Here is a 20,360-nt window from a genome sequence, read left to right as displayed (position 1 = left end):
CAGAGGAAATATAGCACAAAGAGAAAATCTTTGTTTGAGATAGGAAATTAGGGACTAAATTCACAATTTTTGGAAACGCCACTGGAAATTGAACTTGCCAAAATTCTAATTCTTGTAATTGCTCCTTGTTTAGCCTACAGCGAGCGAAGGCTGTTACCATTCTTTTTGAATCGAATTTTGTTTTGATTTTAGATGGAGCTCCAGCGCAAAAGCCAGCTTCTTTTCTTACCGGGGAAAAAAAAGTTCTTCAAACAGGAAAAACACAGGAAGCCTGGAATGTAACCAGATAGGTTGTTTCCGGGGTCCCACTTACCCTTAAGCAATATGGTGAGCTACTTTTGCACTTGCGCAGAAGGAAAAGTTGGGCGGGGAGTTCCGCTGCGTCGGGTCGCGCTCCGGACAGGGATTGGTAGCAGCGGGCGTGAGAGGCGGAACCGGAAGCGCCTGTGTTGTGGGGCTTAGCTTGCTCGGTCCCGGTGTTTTTCCAGCGCCTTGTTTCTAGAGGTTGGTGCTGCCTTTGCTGCGGGTGCCATGGGAGAAGCGGAGAAGTTTCACTACATCTACAGTTGCGACCTGGACATCAACGTGCAGCTTAAGATGTAAGAGACTCGGGACAGTGACTGGGATTGCTGGGGCTTGGGGACGCTGAGGCAGGGGCCTGTGGGTTGGGGGGAGAAGATGGTTATTAGCCTAAAGGCCTGCCTGGGGCGGCAGAGAGGGCTGCAGCCAGGGAAGCGGAGGAGAACCGGAGCTTGGAGAGGGGCGATGTCAAAGAAAGATTGAAGACTAGGTCTCTGGGAGAAGGGTAGCGGTAGGAGTCTGCTCTCAAGTCCCACGATGTTTTACTTTGTTTGAAGCATCTTGCTGTTGACAGCAACCTTTTGAGTGTTTTTACATTTTACAGATGAAGGGATCAAGCCTCAGTTAAGTCGTCCTCTCGCTGGTAATAGTTGGAAGGTCTTTAGAACGGGGCTGGCAGGTGGAAGGGAGACTAAAGAAATTATGGAGAGGTAGACACAGGCAACGACCTGGTAGTTGAGAATAAGATGAGCACATAGATAGAGTACTAGAAGCACAGGAGGTGATAGCGGCTTAGATTGAATCTTTGGACCGTGTGGCATTATTTAGCCAGGGAAGTTGGGAGTCATTCGGAGGTGACGGTGGCAGTTGCAAAAGGACCAGAAGATATGAGAAAAGAGCCTTGTAGGAAAATCTTGGGGCATCACAGTTGAAGTAAAGGCCAAGGGCATGACAGCTTGAGATGAGATTACTGGAACGGAGACTGGGAACTGGTGGGACTGAGTTGGAAATTATGTCCATTTTAGGGCAGTCTTATAGAAGTATTTTCATATGTGAAAGCTATCATAAATTATGAATCATATCATCATTCATAATATGTTTAGTCAGTATTCGTCTAATGTGCCTCTGGCAAAGGGCTGCATACAGGCAGTGAGTACGTTTTCCCAGCTGTCAGATGCACCTTTGAAGGACTGTTTCCTTTTATTTTCAGAAGTTACTTATTTCAGACTCTGACAGATCTTTTACTATCCATCTTGTGGTGGTAGTAAAAATAATAATTCAACAACCAAACTATACTTTTATAAAATCATTTACACACCCATTTCAGGAAATTTCTACACCATGTGGCACTAGTTGTTTATACAGGACTGCATTGTTATTATTTGGTAAAGGGCTTTCCTTCAGTCTCCTACCTCTCAGTATTTCTTGGACATATGAATGAATTTTTTGAAACTTTTGAATATTAGAAGGAAAGAAGAAAAGTGAAACAAAACAAAACAAACACAAAAAAACCCTGAGCTGTTATTAACAGTTACACACTTGGTATTTTGAGGCAACAATAAAGCATAAATTAGAAGTTTGACAAAATTCAGTACTAACTGTCTTTCAGCTTCTGTGACTGCCATTGTTGGTTATTGGGGCACAGGAAGTAGCAACTTAGAATCATATAATCAGAGAATAGTGAATTTTTTTTTTAATTTTTTTTTTAACGTTTATTTATTTTTGGGACAGAGAGAGACAGAGCATGAACGGGGGAGGGGCAGAGAGAGAGGGAGACACAGAATCGGAAGCATGCTCCAGGCTCTGAGCCATCAGCCCAGAGCCGGACGCGGGGCTCGAACTCACGGACCATGAGATTGTGACCTGAGCTAAAGTCGGACGCTTAACCGACTGAGCCACCCAGGCGCCCTGAGAATAGTGAATTCTTTAATTCAGCTTGTTCTCCCCTTCAGTTTGTTTCTCCAGTTCAGTTTGTTCAGTTTGTTCTTTAGTTTAATTGCTACAGTTTTAATAACAAGTTACACTTTGATGTCTCTTTTCTTAGCGCTGTAATTGGAAATCAAACTGCCTGAGAGACATAGTCACTTTGGATGTGCCAAAGCACTTTAAAAGCAGCTGTCTGAAACTGGCACATCATTAGCCTACCCCTCTAACTCTAATCTTCCCATGTTGTCTCTCTTATTTTCATGATTGTTGGCATCATTCAGCAGGTTGGTTAAGACAGAAAACTTTGGAGCTCTGCACACACCCCTCTCTTACCTTCTGTGTATAATCATTCACAAATTGTCTTGAATCTACCGGCTTCATATCCTTGATCCACACCTCAGTCTCTCCTCTCCATTATGTTCTTAATACTGCTGCCAAAAGTATAAATCTGATTGCATTACTGTCACTTCAGATATTCATTTAACAGATTTTTGAACGTTCACTTTGTGTCAGGCACTGTGCTGAATATGGTATCTACCTAGCTTCATTTTATACCTGCTTTTCATTCTCATCTCTAGCTTCTTTGCCACATGAGCTTCATGCTTTAGCTATACCAAACAACTTGTAGTTCCCTAAACCTACCGTCTTGCCTCTTTGCCTCTGTATATGGTTATCTGTTCTTCTGGGATGACTCCTTACCTTTGGTTCTCATCTCCATATATTGTTCAGGCTCATTTCAGACATCTGTCTGGGATACTAAGCTCTTGCTCCCAAGCAAGGTTAGGTGTTCCAGAGACTCTTTGAGTTATCTTTCTGCAGTAGGAAGGACATTGGCTGGCTTTGGCCTCTTCTGCCCTTGTTTCTATTCTCAGCTCTGTTACTTTGTGAACAATAAGCTTGATCTCTGAGTCTCTGCTTCATTATTTATAAAATGAGAAAAGAGTGAAAAATAATAAAGTTTATAAAATTCCAGGCACAATATTTGACATAGTCTTGTCCAAGCAATGTTCACACCTCTTTTTTAATGTCTGTACGTATCTTTTATGACTTCTTTTTAAAAAAAATTTTTTTGTTTTTATTTTATTAAAAAAATTTTTTTTAACGTTTATTTATTTTTGAGACAATGCTAGAGACAGAGCATGAGCGGCGGAGGGACAGATAGAGGGAGATACAGAATCTGAGGCAGGCTCCAGGCTCCACGCTGTCAACACAGAGCCCGACGTGGGGCTCGAACTCATGAACCACGAGATCATGACCTGAGTTGAAGTTGGATGCTCAACCGTCTGAGCCACCGAGGCGCCCCGTTTTTATTTTATTTTAAAATAAAATAGATTTATTTTATATTTTGAGAGAGAGAGAATGCAAGCAGGGAAGGGGCGGAGAGAGAGGGAGACACAAAATCCGAAGCAGGCTCCAGGCTCTGAATCGTTGGCATAGAACCTGACTTGAGGCTCTAACTCACAGACTGTGAGGTTATGACCTGAGCTGAAGTCGGATGCTTAACTGAGCCACCCAGGCGCCCCTCTTTTATGATTTCTGTGTTTTTAATTTAATGTGATCAGATAATATTATGAGTTACATTATATATATAATGATAATATATATAATAATATATATATATAAACATATATAAATAATACATAGTAACAAAAAGTAAAAGAGTAATAAAAGAATATACAGTTACAAGTAAGTGGAAGCAAAGACTTTATTTATTATTTATCTCATCTTTCATTTTTGGACGTCTGTGCCCAGCACAGTGAATGTTTGTTGAATGAATACATGAACAAGTTCTCAGCTTGAAATTAAGTGAAACTAAGGCCTGGAAAGCTGGTGATGTCTAGAAGGTAGATCAAGAGATGATGACAGAATATAAAATTAAGTAAAAGCGTAAAATAGAGAAATATGTTGATGAAGATTAGAATGATTTTAGGTATGTTGGGATTTTAAGAGACCTTTATAAGATGTAAAAGTGGCTTTAATTTTATATACAGGAAAATGTTGAGGTAAGATTACCATGATACAAACATAAACTATTTTTGGTGTATGTTGTGTATGTGTTTAAAAATGTCTATAAACATTATTATTCTTATACTTTCAGAGGAAGTTTGGAAGGGAAGAGAGAACAAAAGAGTTATAAAGCCGTTCTAGAAGACCCAATGTTGAAGTTTTCAGGGCTGTACCAGGAGACATGCTCAGATCTTTATGTTACTTGTCAAGTTTTTGCAGAAGGGAAGCCTCTGGCCTTGCCAGTGAGAACATCCTACAAAGCATTTAGTACAAGATGGAAGTAAGTTGTTGTCTTGCATATGGTGGGTTCCAGACTATTCTTCTATTTCTTTATAAATGTGGCAAGAATGATTTGGTAGGGATTAAAGAGGAAATCAAAAAAAAAAAAATTTTGTACCTAATACCTGTAAGCATTGATCTAATAGTTTAAAGCAGTAGCCTCCTCAGATGGAATAAAATATTATATATAGTAATATTGTAAGCGCAATTTAGGTAGAAGTGAATTTGTGTTTGTATTCAATATATGGGTGTATTTTTATAAGTACTTGACTGATTCACAAAATGAGCCAAACCAAAAATACATGTGTAACATCTTTAAATTTTCTACCACTCTACGCCCTGAACACGTGAACACTTCTGGATTGTCTAAAATGTCCAACCTGATGTTTGTAGCTCAGATTTTCAGAGAGAGAGATCTGTTCGGATCAGATTTTTATTATTATTTTAAATATGAAGCTAACTTAAAAAAAAGTTCATGGTTTATTGAGCATGGTACATTAGCAGACCATTGTTGGGTTGCAAGGTAAATCTAGTGAACGTGAAGTTCCTGTTTTTCCAGAACACTGTTGTGGGTCCTGAAATCAAACTCTTGTCTCCTCTTATTTGATAGATTATGTGGTGCAGTTTTGTTGCTCTACCCATGAGGGTTATTCAGCACCCTGGTAGGCTCTCTGCAGGATTCACAGGTTATGTGCCTCTTAAGGAAGAAGCTTATGCCCACAGTGTTAATGAAGAAAAGGTGTGACGAAATGGACTACCAGGTCGAGGGTACAGCCCTGTGTTTACCAAGTGTGGTCTAGTAGGTTGAGAAGGGTTTTTTCAGAGAGCAGAAGTCTGAGCTCTAGTGATCTGGCTTCGTTGAAACCGACTATTTTAATAGTGTAATTTCTTTAGTAGTCCTTTTGTGGATAGCTATAAACACACACAAACACACTCAAGTATATATATATGTATATAGTTGTTATTTTGGAAAATTTCAAACCTGCAAATGTAGAGAGAATAATACAATGAACTTCCAAGACTCTATCACCTAGCTTTGATAATTACTAAATCAAAGCCAATCGTGTTTCATCTATATCCAGTTATTTTAAAGCATATTCCAAATATTTTATTCTAACTGTGTTTCTGTGTATTTGTTTTTTGTTTTTGTTTTTGTTTTTTTTTGAGAGAGAATATGTACATGCAGGGGGAAGGACTGAGGGAGATGGAGAATCTTGAGCAGGCTCCACGCCTAACGTGGACCCCGACTCAGGACTCGATCTCACTGAGATCATGACCTGAACTGAAATCAAGAGTCCGATGCTTAACTGACTGAGCCACCCAGGCATCCCTTTGTGTATTTCTTTTGTTAAACAAAACTGCAGTACATAATTATAATACATAATTACATCTGGAGCAATGGACCAGGATTCCTTAATTATATCAGGTTTTTCAACTGGAATCAGGAAATGTGCAAAAACCTGAAATTGTATGCAGAATTTTGTATCTTGTGCATTTTTACAAGGACAGAGCTCAAAGCTTTTATTAGATTTTTTGAGGTGGTTTATAGCTTCAAAAAAGACTTTAAAACTACAAATTAGGTTTAGACCATCAACATTTATGGTGAGTTCCACTTTTCTTGGTGAGGGAAATTGTATAGTGGTTTTGCTTCATGCCTTGGCAATAAAGAAAATTAGAGAAAAAGCATATTCCCAGTTACAGGGAGATTCAAGTCTTTTCTCTTCCCATTTGCCAACTCCTTTCTTCATTTGTTATGTGTTATGTATTGTTGAAAGATATAAAGACTGCCATATTCGCTGTCCCGAAGTTTGAATTTTTTTTATATTTTTAAAATTGTGAATACACAAGTAAGTGCTTACTACACAAGTAAGTACTGCAGAATAATTAAAGTGGCTTCTTTTAATTGAAAGGTTCAACACATCTGTGTAGGAGATAGGGTGAGAAAATACCTCATGTTGGGTTATATAAGGGTAGGCTTTTTGTTTGGTTTATTTGTTTCTTTTAAATATATTCTTTTGGCTCAGGGGGAAGACATTTGTAGATTTTGTACACCCTGTTCTTTGGTATTTAAGAGGTGGATTTTTTAATTTATCAAACCAAAAATTGCCCTCCTAAAATGCTTGAGGGCAAACTTTTCACAGTCACCTTCTATACACTTAAAAAAGAAATAGTGTAAACTTAGGAAAAATAAATTATACTGTAAAAGGATCTCTTACAATGTAAAAATTTGCATTTCCTTAGTTTAGACCATATTTTTGGATAGTTGAGATTCCTAATGATCTGAGTCTGATTTTTGAGATTCTGATAGTGAGTTGTGAGAGTTCAAATAGTAAGGATTTATCCAAAATTTACCCAAGTCTATTCTGTCTTCTCCTATTCTATCCTGTCCATAGTGGGGAATCTTGTACTTTAGTTACATTTAAATAGAGTTGTCATTTGTATGGAATATTGCAGATTTCCATGTTTTATATGTAAATATTATTCTGTACGCAAGTGGTTTAAATCTTATTTTTTTAAAATTTATATTCTCTCCTGTCCCATAAAGGATATAACATGACTTTAGAGAGAGAAACATAGACTGATAATCTAATATAATTAAGAAATGACAAAAGTAGGATTTAGGAGTGCACTGGTCAGACAAGAAGGTTAGTACAGTCGTATGTGGGGTGGTGAGAATCCAGCCATGCAGAATCAGGCTTCAGAATATTGAAATGTTTTGAAAGTTGCCAACTAGATTTAGTCTCTAGCTCAGTGAGGGTTGGGGTGTGTGGAAGGCATGATGTGCTGAGAGGGAGAGAACAAAATGGGGTTCAGAATTTATATCTTTTTGATATCTGATCAGATCTTTCCATAATTTCTGGAAAATCTAGAGTTTTGAAATAATATTATATCTGCAGATTGATTTTCTTCAAAAGAATTCTTCTGCAGCAGTCCAGTATATAAAACAGGTTACAGTATAGTTAATTTGATTTTAAAAAGGTGTGGGGGTGTGTTTTTAGATGACAAGTTTGAGGCAGATGATTGCGTGGTCATAGATACTGTTTTTTAGTCAAAGGACAGAATATAGAAGTGAGAATTTCCATAATTCATTTTGGATATTGTTGTTGATTTTTCTGTCTTTAGCCTGTATTAGTTAATTTTTGTGGTTTTTTTCCTTGGCACAAGATGATACTGCTTAGTATTTACCCTTTCAGTCAGACCCACCTTGTGTACAGTAATTAAATAAATTCATTTAGTTCCTGAAGTTTATCTAGTGAAGAATGGCTTGAGAAAGGCTTTTTTGAGAGATGATTTATTTTTTTAAGTTCTTCATAGAAGAAAAGGATTTAATAACTTTTGATTCTCCTTTAAATTGGTAGTCATGTCTAATTTTCCTGTAGGTCCTTGAATTTATATGGTGGGCATAAATGATTTATCCTTTAAGTTTTTGAAAATTCTGTTCAATTTCTTACTGATGCAGATGTATTTGACCTAGACTGGGATATGCCCCTTTGATAATAATTTTGAGTAAACAGAATAATTTTGAGTAAACAGAGAGAAACAGTTCTGTGTGTCTTCTGGGTGTTAGTTTGTGTATTGTTTGCATAATTTTCTTTTGGGATTTTAAAAGCCATCTGTTGTTTAAGGGAGTTGAAATTGTCAAATAGATTCACTATGAAGTTTGAATGCAGAAGAAAATTTGCAGGGATAAATAGAAATAAAAAAAAGAGCTGTGTTATCATTACTAAATTATTAAGCATGAACGTTCTTTAGTGAAATCATATATACAGGTATGCTTTAAAAACGTGACACCTGATAGCTTTGCATTATCAGTATTGATGAAATAACTTGAGGAACAGAAAAATATGTAAAAAATTGTCATATGTTTGTCCAGAGCAGTCTGGTAACTTCTTCATGTTAGGGTGGTAGTAGATAGTCTACTTTGACCTCTTTAAGGTTTTGGTTGTTTTTTCCTCCTTTGTTGAGGTACTCTTGTATAATATAGGACCATACTATCCTCAGCAGCATTTTGAATAATTCTTTTTTTTCTCTTTATAATATAAAAACTGTGTTCTGGAAAATGCTTATAGATAATCATACTTACATTCAAAACAAGTTTGGATCTAACATGCTTGTGTTTTACCAGATTTTTATTAGCCATTATCACTTTCCTGTGTCTTAGTGATATTATGTGAATTTCTTGATTAAAGAATACCAGTGTAAATTTTCATGAGCTTGGCTTTTCATTATTTTTTTTTCATGTGTTCTGTATTTAAAATTGAAGTTGCCTCCATCAGAATCGAGGTAAGTGTCACATTTTTTGTAGTACCAACCTAATCTTTTGGAACATTTTCTCTGGACAAATCATACAAAAGTATGGTTTGTTAATTTAAAAGGAAGTTTACACACACACACACACACACACACACACACACACAGTTTATTTCCTTAGCTTTATGTTTATGTTGACTTTATTTCTATAGCTGGAATGAATGGCTAAAACTGCCTGTAAAATACCCAGACCTGCCCAGGAATGCCCAAGTGGCCCTCACTATATGGGATGTGTATGGACCAGGGAAGGCAGTGCCTGTGGGAGGAACAACGGTTTCGCTCTTTGGAAAATATGGGTAAGCATTCTTTTCTTCTGATCTTTTAGGAATGTTGGGAGAGCTTTTCTTTTTGGGAGAGCTTTAATAGTTTATACCTACTCTGGTGCTCTGTGTCCTAGGAAGCAAAAACATATTTGGTATACATGATTCCTTTATTCTTGAGACTGAATTTGACACAAATTTCCTATGGGATATGCAGGTAGATTAATTAAGACACACAACTTCAGTTACTGTACAGTTAGTGATTGGTAATATGATTTCTATTTGAAAATAGTCATTAGAAATTTGAATCTTGCTAGAAAAAGAGGCTCTTTGGTGTATACTGTAATTGCATTGTTAAAGCATTTTTTTTGCTTTCTCAAAGTAGTGACAGGGCAATAAGCAGAGTTAAAAAGCATTGCTAATAATGATAGTGATTATATCACTGTGACTATATCATTGAAAAGGTGTCAACTCAGTTTTTAAAAATTTACAGATAATAGAAGTTTGTTGTAAAACAATAACAACAACAACAACAACAAAAGCATAATCCTGAAAGGTATTTTTTCTCCCTCTTTTTTCTCCTGGAACAGAAGGATCACTATCTTTAGAGAATTGGTGATATTCTATTATTCTCTTCTGTGTTTATTAATTGGGGTTTTCCTCTAAAGAACGTGGTCTTTCATCAGGTATTGAGTTACCTCGGTACACTGTTTATATAGGAAAGGCAGATGAATGTTCACTTTTTTCTTCTTTACCAATTTTTTTTTTAATTTTTTTTTTTTAATGTTTATTTATTTTTGAGACAGAGAGAGACACAGCATGTATGGGGGAGGGGCAGAGAGAGAGGGAGACACAGAATCGGAAGCAGGCTCCAGGCTCTGAGCCATCAGCCCAGAGCCTGATGCGGGGCTCGAACTCACGAACCGTGAGATCATGACCTGAGCTGAAGTCGGACGCTCAACCGACTGAGCCACCCAGGCGCCCCTCTTCTTTACCAATTTTAAGAATGAGTTGGTGTTCTGATAACTTGTCTATTTGATGATGGAGGTTTTTTTTTTCCTTTTTGTTTTTAAGTTTTGTCATTAACTTTTAGTGTTAAACACTTTTGAAATGTTTTAATTAATTTGTCTTTAGTCTTCACAGTGTTCAAACACTCCCATTTTTGGTCAGTAATAGTTCCTTCAAGCTTATCCCCTCCCTGGTTCTGTGACAGTACTCCAGTAGTCATTCGTACCTTCTTTGCTGTCTGGTTGACACACTATTTCAGGCTAATTGGGCAGTTTCTCACCCCCGAACTGGAATCTCTGAAACCCTACTTCTTTTCAGTGCAAAATAGGTAGAGAACTTAATCTAGGTATTATCAGACTTATTAATTTGTGTTGATTTTAAAGTTGGATAATGTTATTGCCTGAATTAACTTGCACATCATTAAATTTAAACGAAGATGGTCATATTTTGATATGTTTGTTTACTGTTTGTGTATGTTTCTGTGAATTGCTTTTTGATGTCCACCTATTTTTTCAAAAAGTGAAATATAATTCACATGCCATAAAATTCTGCTTCCTTTTGAGTTGTCGGTTTTCTTACTAATGTATAGGTGTTATTTGTAGATTAATGAAATTAGCCATTTGCATGTCACATGTTACAAATACTGTGTTTCCTGTTCGACTTTTTTTGAATTAGTATATATTTATTTGTTTGCTTGCTGTTCATGGACCTTAAATTATCATGTTGATCAGTTTTTATTTTTATGGGCTGTGAATTGTTTTAGAAAGTCCTTTTCTAATTTTAAAAGAGATTTCCTTTTATGATTTTTATTCTTATTTAAGCCTTTGATTCATCTAAAATCACTTTCTGAAAGGAGTGATATTGAGAATCAACTTAAAAAAAACCAGAAGACTGACAAATGGCTACTTATTTGTCTTAACACTATTTATTAAATTGGCCTTTGTTTCAAATATTTTGAAATGGTACCCTTATATATTCAATTCATCACATATTGAAGTCTAAGAGAAACAGTGTAGTATATTCATACGGTGGTGGTTAGGGATGCAGCATGGGGAACCAGATTATCTGGGTTCAAATCCTGGCTCATTTGTTTATTATCTTTGTACCCTTGGGCAAGTTATTTAATATCCTGCTGCCTCAGTTTCCTCATCTCTAAAATGATATAACAATATTTATCTTATAGAGTAGTTTATGATGATAAATTACTGAAGACACATAATTAACTTAATAAGTGTTCAGTAAATATTAGCTTCAACATTATTTCTGAACTATTCTGTTAGTCTTGAATACTATTATAAAATGTTTTAATATTAGATGGGGAGCATTTTCCTTATTTGCCTTTTTATAATTTCTCTGGATATTCTGTTTGTTAGATAAATTTTTTATTATTTCTTCAAATAAAAAAAGCTCACTGTTATTTTGTTAGGAAGAAATTGTATTGAATTAGATATGTTAATTAAAGGAGAAAATTGACACCTTTGTAATATTGAATTTTGCCATCCAGGGATAGGGTGTGTCAGAAAGCCTTCAACTCATGAACAAAATCTAGATGTAATTTCATTTAGAATACTTTGGTTGCTTAATAATGTGAAGGTATTTTTGTTTGTTGTAATTATTAAAGAGATATTTATTACTGAAATTCATGAAAGAACAAATTTAGACATAGTCTGACACATGACATATAATTTGGTTAAAATAGCATGTTACATTAGAATGGACATGTCACTAAGTCAGTATTGTTCCTTTTCCAGAGTGTCTGTTCCTTTTCGCTGTTCTCTACTAGGGTGGGGTTTACCACACAGTAAAAAAGTGCACAACAGTTTATTACTTTTGCTGTGTAGTTAGTGGTTAAATGTTCTTGAGAAACAACAGATACACCTCTTGGTTTTTCCTCTTGACCTCTTTATAAGTGGTTTCCCTTTTGGAAAATCAGCTGGAGGTTTTGTCATAAAAGCACACCTCTGCATTTAGATGACCTTAGGATATAGTTTCAGGAGACAATTGGATTAGACAGTAAGTATGAGACAACCGAAATTTCCACAGAAGTGCAGTAAAATGAACTGCCTAAAGCCAAACAAACTCTTTCTTTCTCAAATTAACATTTGTGACCCAGTTTTACTTGACTTTTGGCAAGTTTTTGAAAAGTACTTGAAGTCGGTAGTGATCAACCTATGAATAAGAAGCATCTGGTAAGCTCACTAAACAGTCATCTTCCTGTGTTCTCATTAATTTAGTGAGGGTGTCATGGGGCCCAAGATTCAGCATTTTTAGTAAGCAGGATCCCAAGCGATGCTGTGGCCTATGGATCAACATTTTGGGAAACGCTGCATTAACCTTTTTATAATAGTCGACTTGTAGAACTTATGCCAGCAGTTGTTTTCAAAGTTTCTTTCTTTCATCCTGTTGCCCGCTTGATTTGTATTTCTGTGTGAACCCCAGTAAAGGAAGCATTCCTTTGCCTCCCATCCAAACCATGATGGAAATGTGCCTGAAACATAAGTCAGTAGTATTTGTTGTACTTTAAGAAGTAATTGAACCCCAAATATTTCCATGAAGGTAGTGGTAGCAATAGGTGGGAGTTCAACTTCAATTCGTTTTCCTGATATTAAGTAAATTAAGACTTTGAATCTTGGAGAGTCCTCTGTTTTTTCGTAACTCTTAACTGGACATTAGGTCATGCTGCCCGTCCATGTCCTGAACACATGAGTTGTCAGGTGAAAATAAAACGTGTTGGAGATTGGTACTGACTCTGTGCACCTCCCTCTCTTAGAGCAGGGTTTCTCAAATAGGACTGGTTGACTTATTACTTTCCGAATTCCTGCCTTATCTCTGTACTGAGTATCTCTGTACTTGATTATCTGAATTAGCTCACTTTTAAAACAAAAACAAAAACAAAACACATAGCTCCTATGTGGTTGTATGTCAGTTAGCCAAATGATAACATCAGATTTCAATAGAGGTTTCTCTGATACTTTGAACAGTGGGGAAGGAATGAAGAAAAGGTGGATCATCTACTCCTGTTCCCTCTAGGTTGACATTTATCCTGACCTTCACCTCAGAAAAAGGAAGCATAAGAAACTTTATGAAATTGAAATAAGTCCTTTTTCTCTGTGTGTCCTGGGGCCTTTCCTTGAGATGAACTGGGTTGTGCTGCATGTAAGCCCAGGCGTCTGCTGGCACGGTACTAGACTGTGTGCAGCTTTGTGTGTGACTGCTCAGGATGTTCAGGTGTTGTGGCAGGGTACACACCTCCGCTGGTACTGCGGGGTCACAGCTGCTTCTCTGCATGCTGGTGCTGACATTTTGGCAGAGAGAGTGGCATCCATCTTTTGGGTGGCCTCAGCAGGAAGCTGCTGAAGTTTTTTTTTTTTTTTTTTTTTTTTTCCTTCCTACCGTTAAAAATCATGTCACGTGTCACCACGGTTTTTGTGATTTAAGGAAACTGCTTTAGACTGTAGTTTCTTCAGATGCTTCTTGAACCATTACATAACCCCAGTTGCTCCTCACCTTTTCCCCTAAGTAGGGCTGGTATGGACTTAGTTTTTAAGAAGTGGTCTTCAAAGCATGTGATAGTTGTCTTACAATATTGGGAACCTTGTGACTGTCAACTCTTGGTATTTGCTAATGTCTGTTTTGTTTACTTGAGTCTGTGTGAAGCAGTGCTTCTTGGAGAATAGTATAATTAATAATTGAAAGACTCATCTCTTAAGATACAGCTAGAATGACTAATTGTCCTCATTTTGAAAGTTTAGCTGGTGAGATTTCTAAGTAGCTAAAAAACGGATTGATCATTAGATTGAATTGGCAGAGAACCATAAGCAGGCTGCAGATTTCTCGTGCAGATGTTTTTCCACATGTGAATTTGAAAGTCAGGGCAGTGGCTGCGATAGTGGCTTGGCACTGGGAGCTGGAACGTCAGCAGCAGCTGTTGCTGGGGCCTCCGCTGGAGTCCGAAGGAGATCCTGCTATGCTCTGTCTTTTGTCTTGCCTGTTTGGCTTAATTTCCCAAGTGGACATGATGCTCTGAGCATCTTTTGGCTTGCCACCTGGCGGCTGTGTAACTCTCTGCAAAGGTTCCATTAGTGTCAAAAGAAAGTAATATGTTCACTTGATCATTTGAGTCACTTGGCATCACCCCTTCCCTCCACGTCCCGTATCCTTAAATCTTCTCTCCAGATTCATCCCAAGGCACCTAAATCATTTAGTAAACTGACTTCCTGCCAAATGTACTTATTTTTGATTTAGTTACATTCAGCCAGTCACAGTATTCACTGGGGGATACAGAGGTAGAGAGAAGGAAGGCAGGCCTTCTGCTGTTTCTCAAGGTACATGTAAGGATATTCATTTAAAGTGGCATTATTGCTTCACTGTACCCAGTTTCTTAGAGACTAAGCAGGTCTGCTTGATATTGAATCTATACCTGATTTGAAAGAAAGTGAACTTTATAAAAGGCTGGCATATGTGCTTTCTTTGTAATATAACTTTTTGATCTTTAATATGGTAGATAAATCTTGAGAATTTTTATTCTTTACAACTAATCAGTGCATTTCTGGGGGGCCTCTAAGGTAAGCTTTTGCATGGTTGCTGGGTGCCACCTGTTTATTGCCAGCCTTAAACACCTTGTAACAAGTATGGTTATACCTTAGTCTTAACTGTGCTCATGAGCTTGTAGCTATCGTTTATCATTCCATTCTCATTGTTCATGGCATCATTGCTTATATACATTACAGAATCAGTGAAAATCCTCTTTATTATCTGGGAAAAATCTGTGAAGAAATTTTCCATTAGAACATGATAATAAATGGCTTAAAAATTTTATGTAAGCCTTTTATAGTTAAGTATAATGTTTTTAAAGATGGAAAAATGCTGTATCAATATATGTAATGTACTTTATTAAAATTTTTTTTAACGTTTATTAATTTTTGAGAGACAGAGCATGAGTGGGGGAGGGGCAGAGAGAGAGGGAGACACAGAATCTGAAGCAGGCTCCAGGTTCTGAGCTGTCAGCACAGAGCCTGACTCGAGGTTTGAACTCATGAACCATGAGATCATGACCTGAGCCAAAGTCCGACGCTTAACCGACTGAAGCCACCCAGGCACCCCATAATGTACTTTATTTTTAAAAAAGTTATTAAATGTGAGAGTGTACAAAATGCTTTGGACTTGCCTACTCACTTCCAGTCTTATTTTTTTCCATTGCAGTCATCAGCTTGCTCTTTGAGCTTTGGGAGGATGCTCTTTGATAGACTTTATATTGTTTGAAAGGTCTTGTTTAAAAAACAACAATAACAACAGTTAAGAAAAAAGAGAACACACTAACAGAAGGACATCTCTAATCCTTCCATGAAAAAACACTCAGACACTTAATAGTAGCATATTTAAAAAACAGTTGTCTAAATCTCCTTTATGACTTTGCTCAACCTTTACTCTAGGTCTTCTTGGTAGCTTTTGAAGGAAATTTGGCCATCAATAATCATATATATAGTTTTTCACTATAAAGCAGGATCTCACCATCCTCAGATTGAATTTTGGCTGTATGTTAAATTTCTTGATTCATAGACATGGGATTTTTTTCTTATATGAATCTGCATTTGTATTCTGTTTTAGACCTATCTCTTGTGCAAAAGAAGACAGGAGAGAAATCATGATACCTAGTGAAAGGATGATAATAGCTAACATTTATTGAGTACTTCCTGTGTGGCAGGCATGGTTCTAAGTACTTTTTACTTCTACTGATCTATTTAATTTTTCTAACAACTCTGAGATACAGGTACTCTTTATAATCTTATTTTATAGATGAGAAAACTGAGACATAGAGGTTGGGTAATATACCCAAGGTCATGTAGGTAATAGTTGATGGCACTGCTGGGATTCAGATCCCAGCATTTTGACTTCACCTTCTACTGTGCTGAATTGTCACTTAAAGTAGAGAGTTATGTATTCATTTAAATTTGGTTTCAGTTATTATAAATGTGACATTCTTTTATTTGATAGGAATTTGGTCTCTATTATTTCTCAGATCTCCACTGAAATGATGAAGTGTGAGTGTGGTCCATTACGGAACTTTCTATTTCTACTCGACTTGTAGGATTTCTGTAATAGTTCTGTGTGGAGGGGAAAAGAATGGCATGTAAAAAAAACAGTGTTAACATGGATTTTAGTTGCTTAGTTAATTGCTTTATAACCCACTGGAGGTTTCAGGCTTGGCAAGACAGACATGCATTTTCCTGTGTGGAATTCTCTCTGTTTTAGGAACCTAAATGTCCTATAATGAACTGCATTAATTTACTTCTACCCTGAACACTATCTTTTCGCCTAGCATGTTTCGCCAAGGGATGCACGACTTGAAAGTCTGGCCTAATGTAGAAGCAGATGGATCAGAACCCACAAAAACTCCTGGCAGAACAAGCAGTACTCTCTCAGAAGATCAGATGAGCCGCCTTGCCAAGGTAAACAAATTTGGATCAGGTGGAAAGCTCTGAATGTGTCTACTATAGTACAAATGATGTTATGACTTGTCCGATTATTTTTTAATTTAAATTTAATTTTTTTAAGTTTATTTATTTTGAGAGAGAGAGAGAGAATGAGAGGGATGGAGGGAAAGTAGGGGAGGGGGAGAGAGAGAGGGAAAGAGGATCGCAAGTAGGTTCTGCACTGTCAGCGCAGAGCTGACATGGAGCTCAAACTCCGGAACAATGACCTGAGCTGAAATCAAGAATCTGACTGACTCTTGATTAACTCACTGAGCCACCCAGGTGCCCCTATTTTAATTTTTAATAAGAATATTATTGAAATAATAATTCACATACCATAAAATTCACCCTTAGGGAATGTATAGTTGAGTTGCTTTTAGTAAATTCACTAAAAGTTGAATATGTAGTCACACTACTATTTAATTTTAGAACATTTTCATCAAATATGTCACCATGCACTGTACCTATTAGTGGTCAATCCCCGTTCCCTCTGCTCTTTGGTTCCTGGCAACTACTGATCTACTTTTTATTTCTGTGGATTTTCCTATTCTGGACGTTTCAAAAAATTGAATTATATAATACGAAGCCCTTTGTGTTTGAATTCTGTCAGATTTGAAACTGTGGAGCTTTTGGTGATATTTTCAAGATAACCACTTTTTTTTGGTGATATAGTCTTAAAGATGCAGGTGTTACATGCTGCAGATTCTTACATTGCTTTGCTTGGAGGTAAAGATTCCTTGTATTACTAGCCGGTCTAAATGGCTCTCACACCTCCCCTGTCTCTTTTTTTTGTAAGCAGACTGAATTACTACCTTTTAATTTAAAAATTGCTTTATTTATTTATTATTATTTTTAATTTACATCCAAATTAGTTAGCATATAGTGCAACAGTGATTTCAGGAGTAGAGTCCTTAATGCCCCTTACCCATTTAGCCCATCCCCCACCTCCCACAACCCCTCCAGTAACCCTCTGTTTGTTCTCCATATTTAAGAATCTCTTATGTCTTGTCCCCTTCCCTGTTTTTATATTATTTATGCTTCCCTTCCCTTGTGTTCATCTGTTCTGTGTCTTAAAGTCCTCATATGAGTAAAGTCATATGATATTTGTCTTTCTCTGACTAATTCGCTTAGCATAATACCCTGTAGTTCCATGCATGCAGTTGCAAATGGCAAGATTTCATTCTTTCTGATTGCCGAGTAATACTCCATTGTATATATATACCACATCTTCTTTATCCATTCATCCATCTATGGGCATTTGGGCTCTTTCCATACTTTGGCTATTGTTGATAGTGCTGCTAGAAACATTGGGGTGCACATGCCCCTTCGAAACAGCATACCTGTATCCCTTGGATAAATACCTAATAGTGCAATTGCTGGGTCATAGGGTAGTTCTACTTTTAATTTTTTGAGGAACCTTCATACTGTTTTCCAGAGTGGCTGCACCAGTTTGCATTCCCACCAGCAATGCAAAAGAGATTCTCTTTCTCCACATCCTCGCCAGCATCTGTTGTTGCCTCAGTTGTTAATGTTAGCCATTCTGACAGGTGTGAGGTGGTTTCTCATTGTGGTTTTGATTTGTATTTCCCGGATGATGAGAGTGATTCAATCATTTTTTCATGTGTTGGTTGGCCATCTGGATGTCTTCTTTGGAGAAGCGTCTATTCATGTCTTTTGCGTATTTCTTCACTGGATTATTTGTTTTTTGGGTGTTGAGTTTGATAAGTTCTTTATAGATTTTGGATACTAACCCTTTATCTGATATGTCATTTGCAAATATCTTCTCCCATTCCGTCAGTTGTCTTTCCATTTTGCTGTTTGTTTCCTTCGCTGTACAGAAGCTTTTTATTTTGATGAGGTCCCAATAGTTCATTTTTGCTTTTATTTCCCTTGCCTCTGGAGACGTGTTGAGTAAGAAGTTGCTGTGGCCAAGATCAAAGAGGTTTTTGCCTGCTTTCTCCTCGAGGATTTTGATGGCTTCCTGTTTAATTTAGGTCTTTCATACATTTTGAGTTTATTTTTGCGTATGGTGTAAGAAAGTGGTCCAGGTTCATTCTTCTGCATGTCACTGTCCAGTTTTCCCAGCACCACTGGCTGAAGAGAATGTCTTTATTCCATTGGCTATTCTTTCCTGCTGTGTCAAAGATGAGTTGGCCATACGTCTGTCAGTCCATTTCTGGGTTCTCTATTCTGTTTCATTGATCTGTCTGTTTTTGTGCCAAAAAATTGTTTTAATGTAGTGTTTTCATTTAGGAAAAAAGGTAGGTTCAATTCTGTGTTTAACTCACAACAATATATCTTATGTGATGAATGTTTGTTCACAAAGCACTATGCTAGATACTGCTTAAAGATCCTTTTACAATTCTTTTATTAAGAGACTCTCTTTTAATTCTTACATGTAAATTTCCTTTGCAATCTTGTTCGTGTGGATAACTCTTTAGTGTCTGGAGAAAGTTTTAATGCCAAGCATTTTACAGCTTGTCTCAACCTACATATGGAAGAAATATTAATTATCAAGAATAAGTACTTGCATTGGGTTTGCTTTGTTCTTCAACATAAAATTTTCATTGTCAAGTTCATTCTGTGATTTTTATATTGCTCTTTTATGGAAAAGTGATGTATGTCATGGTTTCCTCATAAGCTTTTTAAGCAAATTACTGTTGTCAGCTTCCCTCCCCCCATAATTAGAATTTAATTTCTAATTCAGCCACTCATTCTGAGGTTTTGTTTGCATTTTTACATGGGATACAGAAAAGTTCTCAAGCTTTTCATATATCAGCCTTCTTTTTAAGAGTTTATCTTGGTGATGGACTTTATGCTACACTTTGTGACTTTTATAAACCTGGAACAGTTATAGAAATTTTATCAGAATCAGCTCATTTATAGCATGTGGGTCACAGAGAGTTAAATCTCCAATGCAGGAGGAAGGTAGCATGTGTGGAAGAAGTAAAGCTCTTAAAATTTTTTTCTGTTTGTTTTTTGCGAAAAGCAATGTGATGCATATTATGGATGAAATTCCAAATTTGAGGGGGTAACAAGGAGAGTCAAGAAATACATCCATTTTGGTTCTCTTTTAAATGAATTATTTATGTTTCTGTCCATATGTTCCTAATTTTTTTTTCTCCAATTATTTTTGTTGGAAGATTCAGAAATAATTTTTATAACAGGTGACTATGCCATTTTTCAAAAAGCAGTATATGCAGCATAGGAATTTGTTTGAACTGGACTTCTCTGGATTTGTAAGGTAGCACGATGTTAAGTATTTCTCATTTTTATATTTTGAATTTTATGGTAGGAAAAAAAGATGTGACTTGATAGTGATCAACTTTTTTTATGATTGAAACAATAACCGCTTAAAGAGTTTTATGGGCTCACATTTATTCTTTTGGTTCTTAGTGCACAGTTGCAACTCTGGAAACGACGACTAAGCATATGCAGAGCAAAATAAGATGTTGGGAAGAAGCTTTCTTAACATGTTTGGTAATTGATAGTAATCATTAACTGTCTAAGTTCTTTACCTTGAAGAATATGGCAAGTTTGGTCCTACTTTTTTAAGAGATACTAAAATTTTAATGTTGTCTGTATTTCCCAGAGTGGTTAACAGTTTTCAAATAAATTTTTATCCATTAATTTCTAAATCTTTAAAATGGGTGTAAAAATTAATGAGAATAAGCATCTTACAGCCTTTCTGAGGCTATTTGTAAATAAGCTCTTTTCAAAGTTCTTTGCTCCTAATAGAATTGTACTTGTTATTTCTGAGTGGAATGGAAGCTTCAAAACTTGCTATGCTGTGACT

The 20,360-nt window shown here is 36.6% G+C and overlaps 1 protein-coding gene across 1 annotated transcript in view; it reads left to right on the top strand.

The window, feature by feature from the left end:
- The first annotated feature begins 434 nt into the window (after window positions 1–434).
- The window catches only part of PIK3C3 (phosphatidylinositol 3-kinase catalytic subunit type 3), a 142,934-nt gene continuing 123,008 nt past the window's right edge, over window positions 435–20,360 (top strand). The window contains exons 1-4 of the mRNA XM_049620173.1: window positions 435–599; window positions 4,325–4,513; window positions 8,976–9,119; window positions 16,411–16,540. Coding sequence (XP_049476130.1) covers window positions 532–599; window positions 4,325–4,513; window positions 8,976–9,119; window positions 16,411–16,540 — 531 coding nt within the window. The 5' untranslated portion in view covers window positions 435–531. The remainder of the gene's footprint in view (window positions 600–4,324; window positions 4,514–8,975; window positions 9,120–16,410; window positions 16,541–20,360) is intronic.

Source organism: Panthera uncia (genome assembly GCF_023721935.1).
Source record: "Panthera uncia isolate 11264 chromosome D3 unlocalized genomic scaffold, Puncia_PCG_1.0 HiC_scaffold_8, whole genome shotgun sequence".
Taxonomy (NCBI): domain Eukaryota; kingdom Metazoa; phylum Chordata; class Mammalia; order Carnivora; family Felidae; genus Panthera; species Panthera uncia.
Note: the sequence above shows the minus strand (reverse complement) of the source record. Positions and strands in the feature narration are given on the sequence as shown.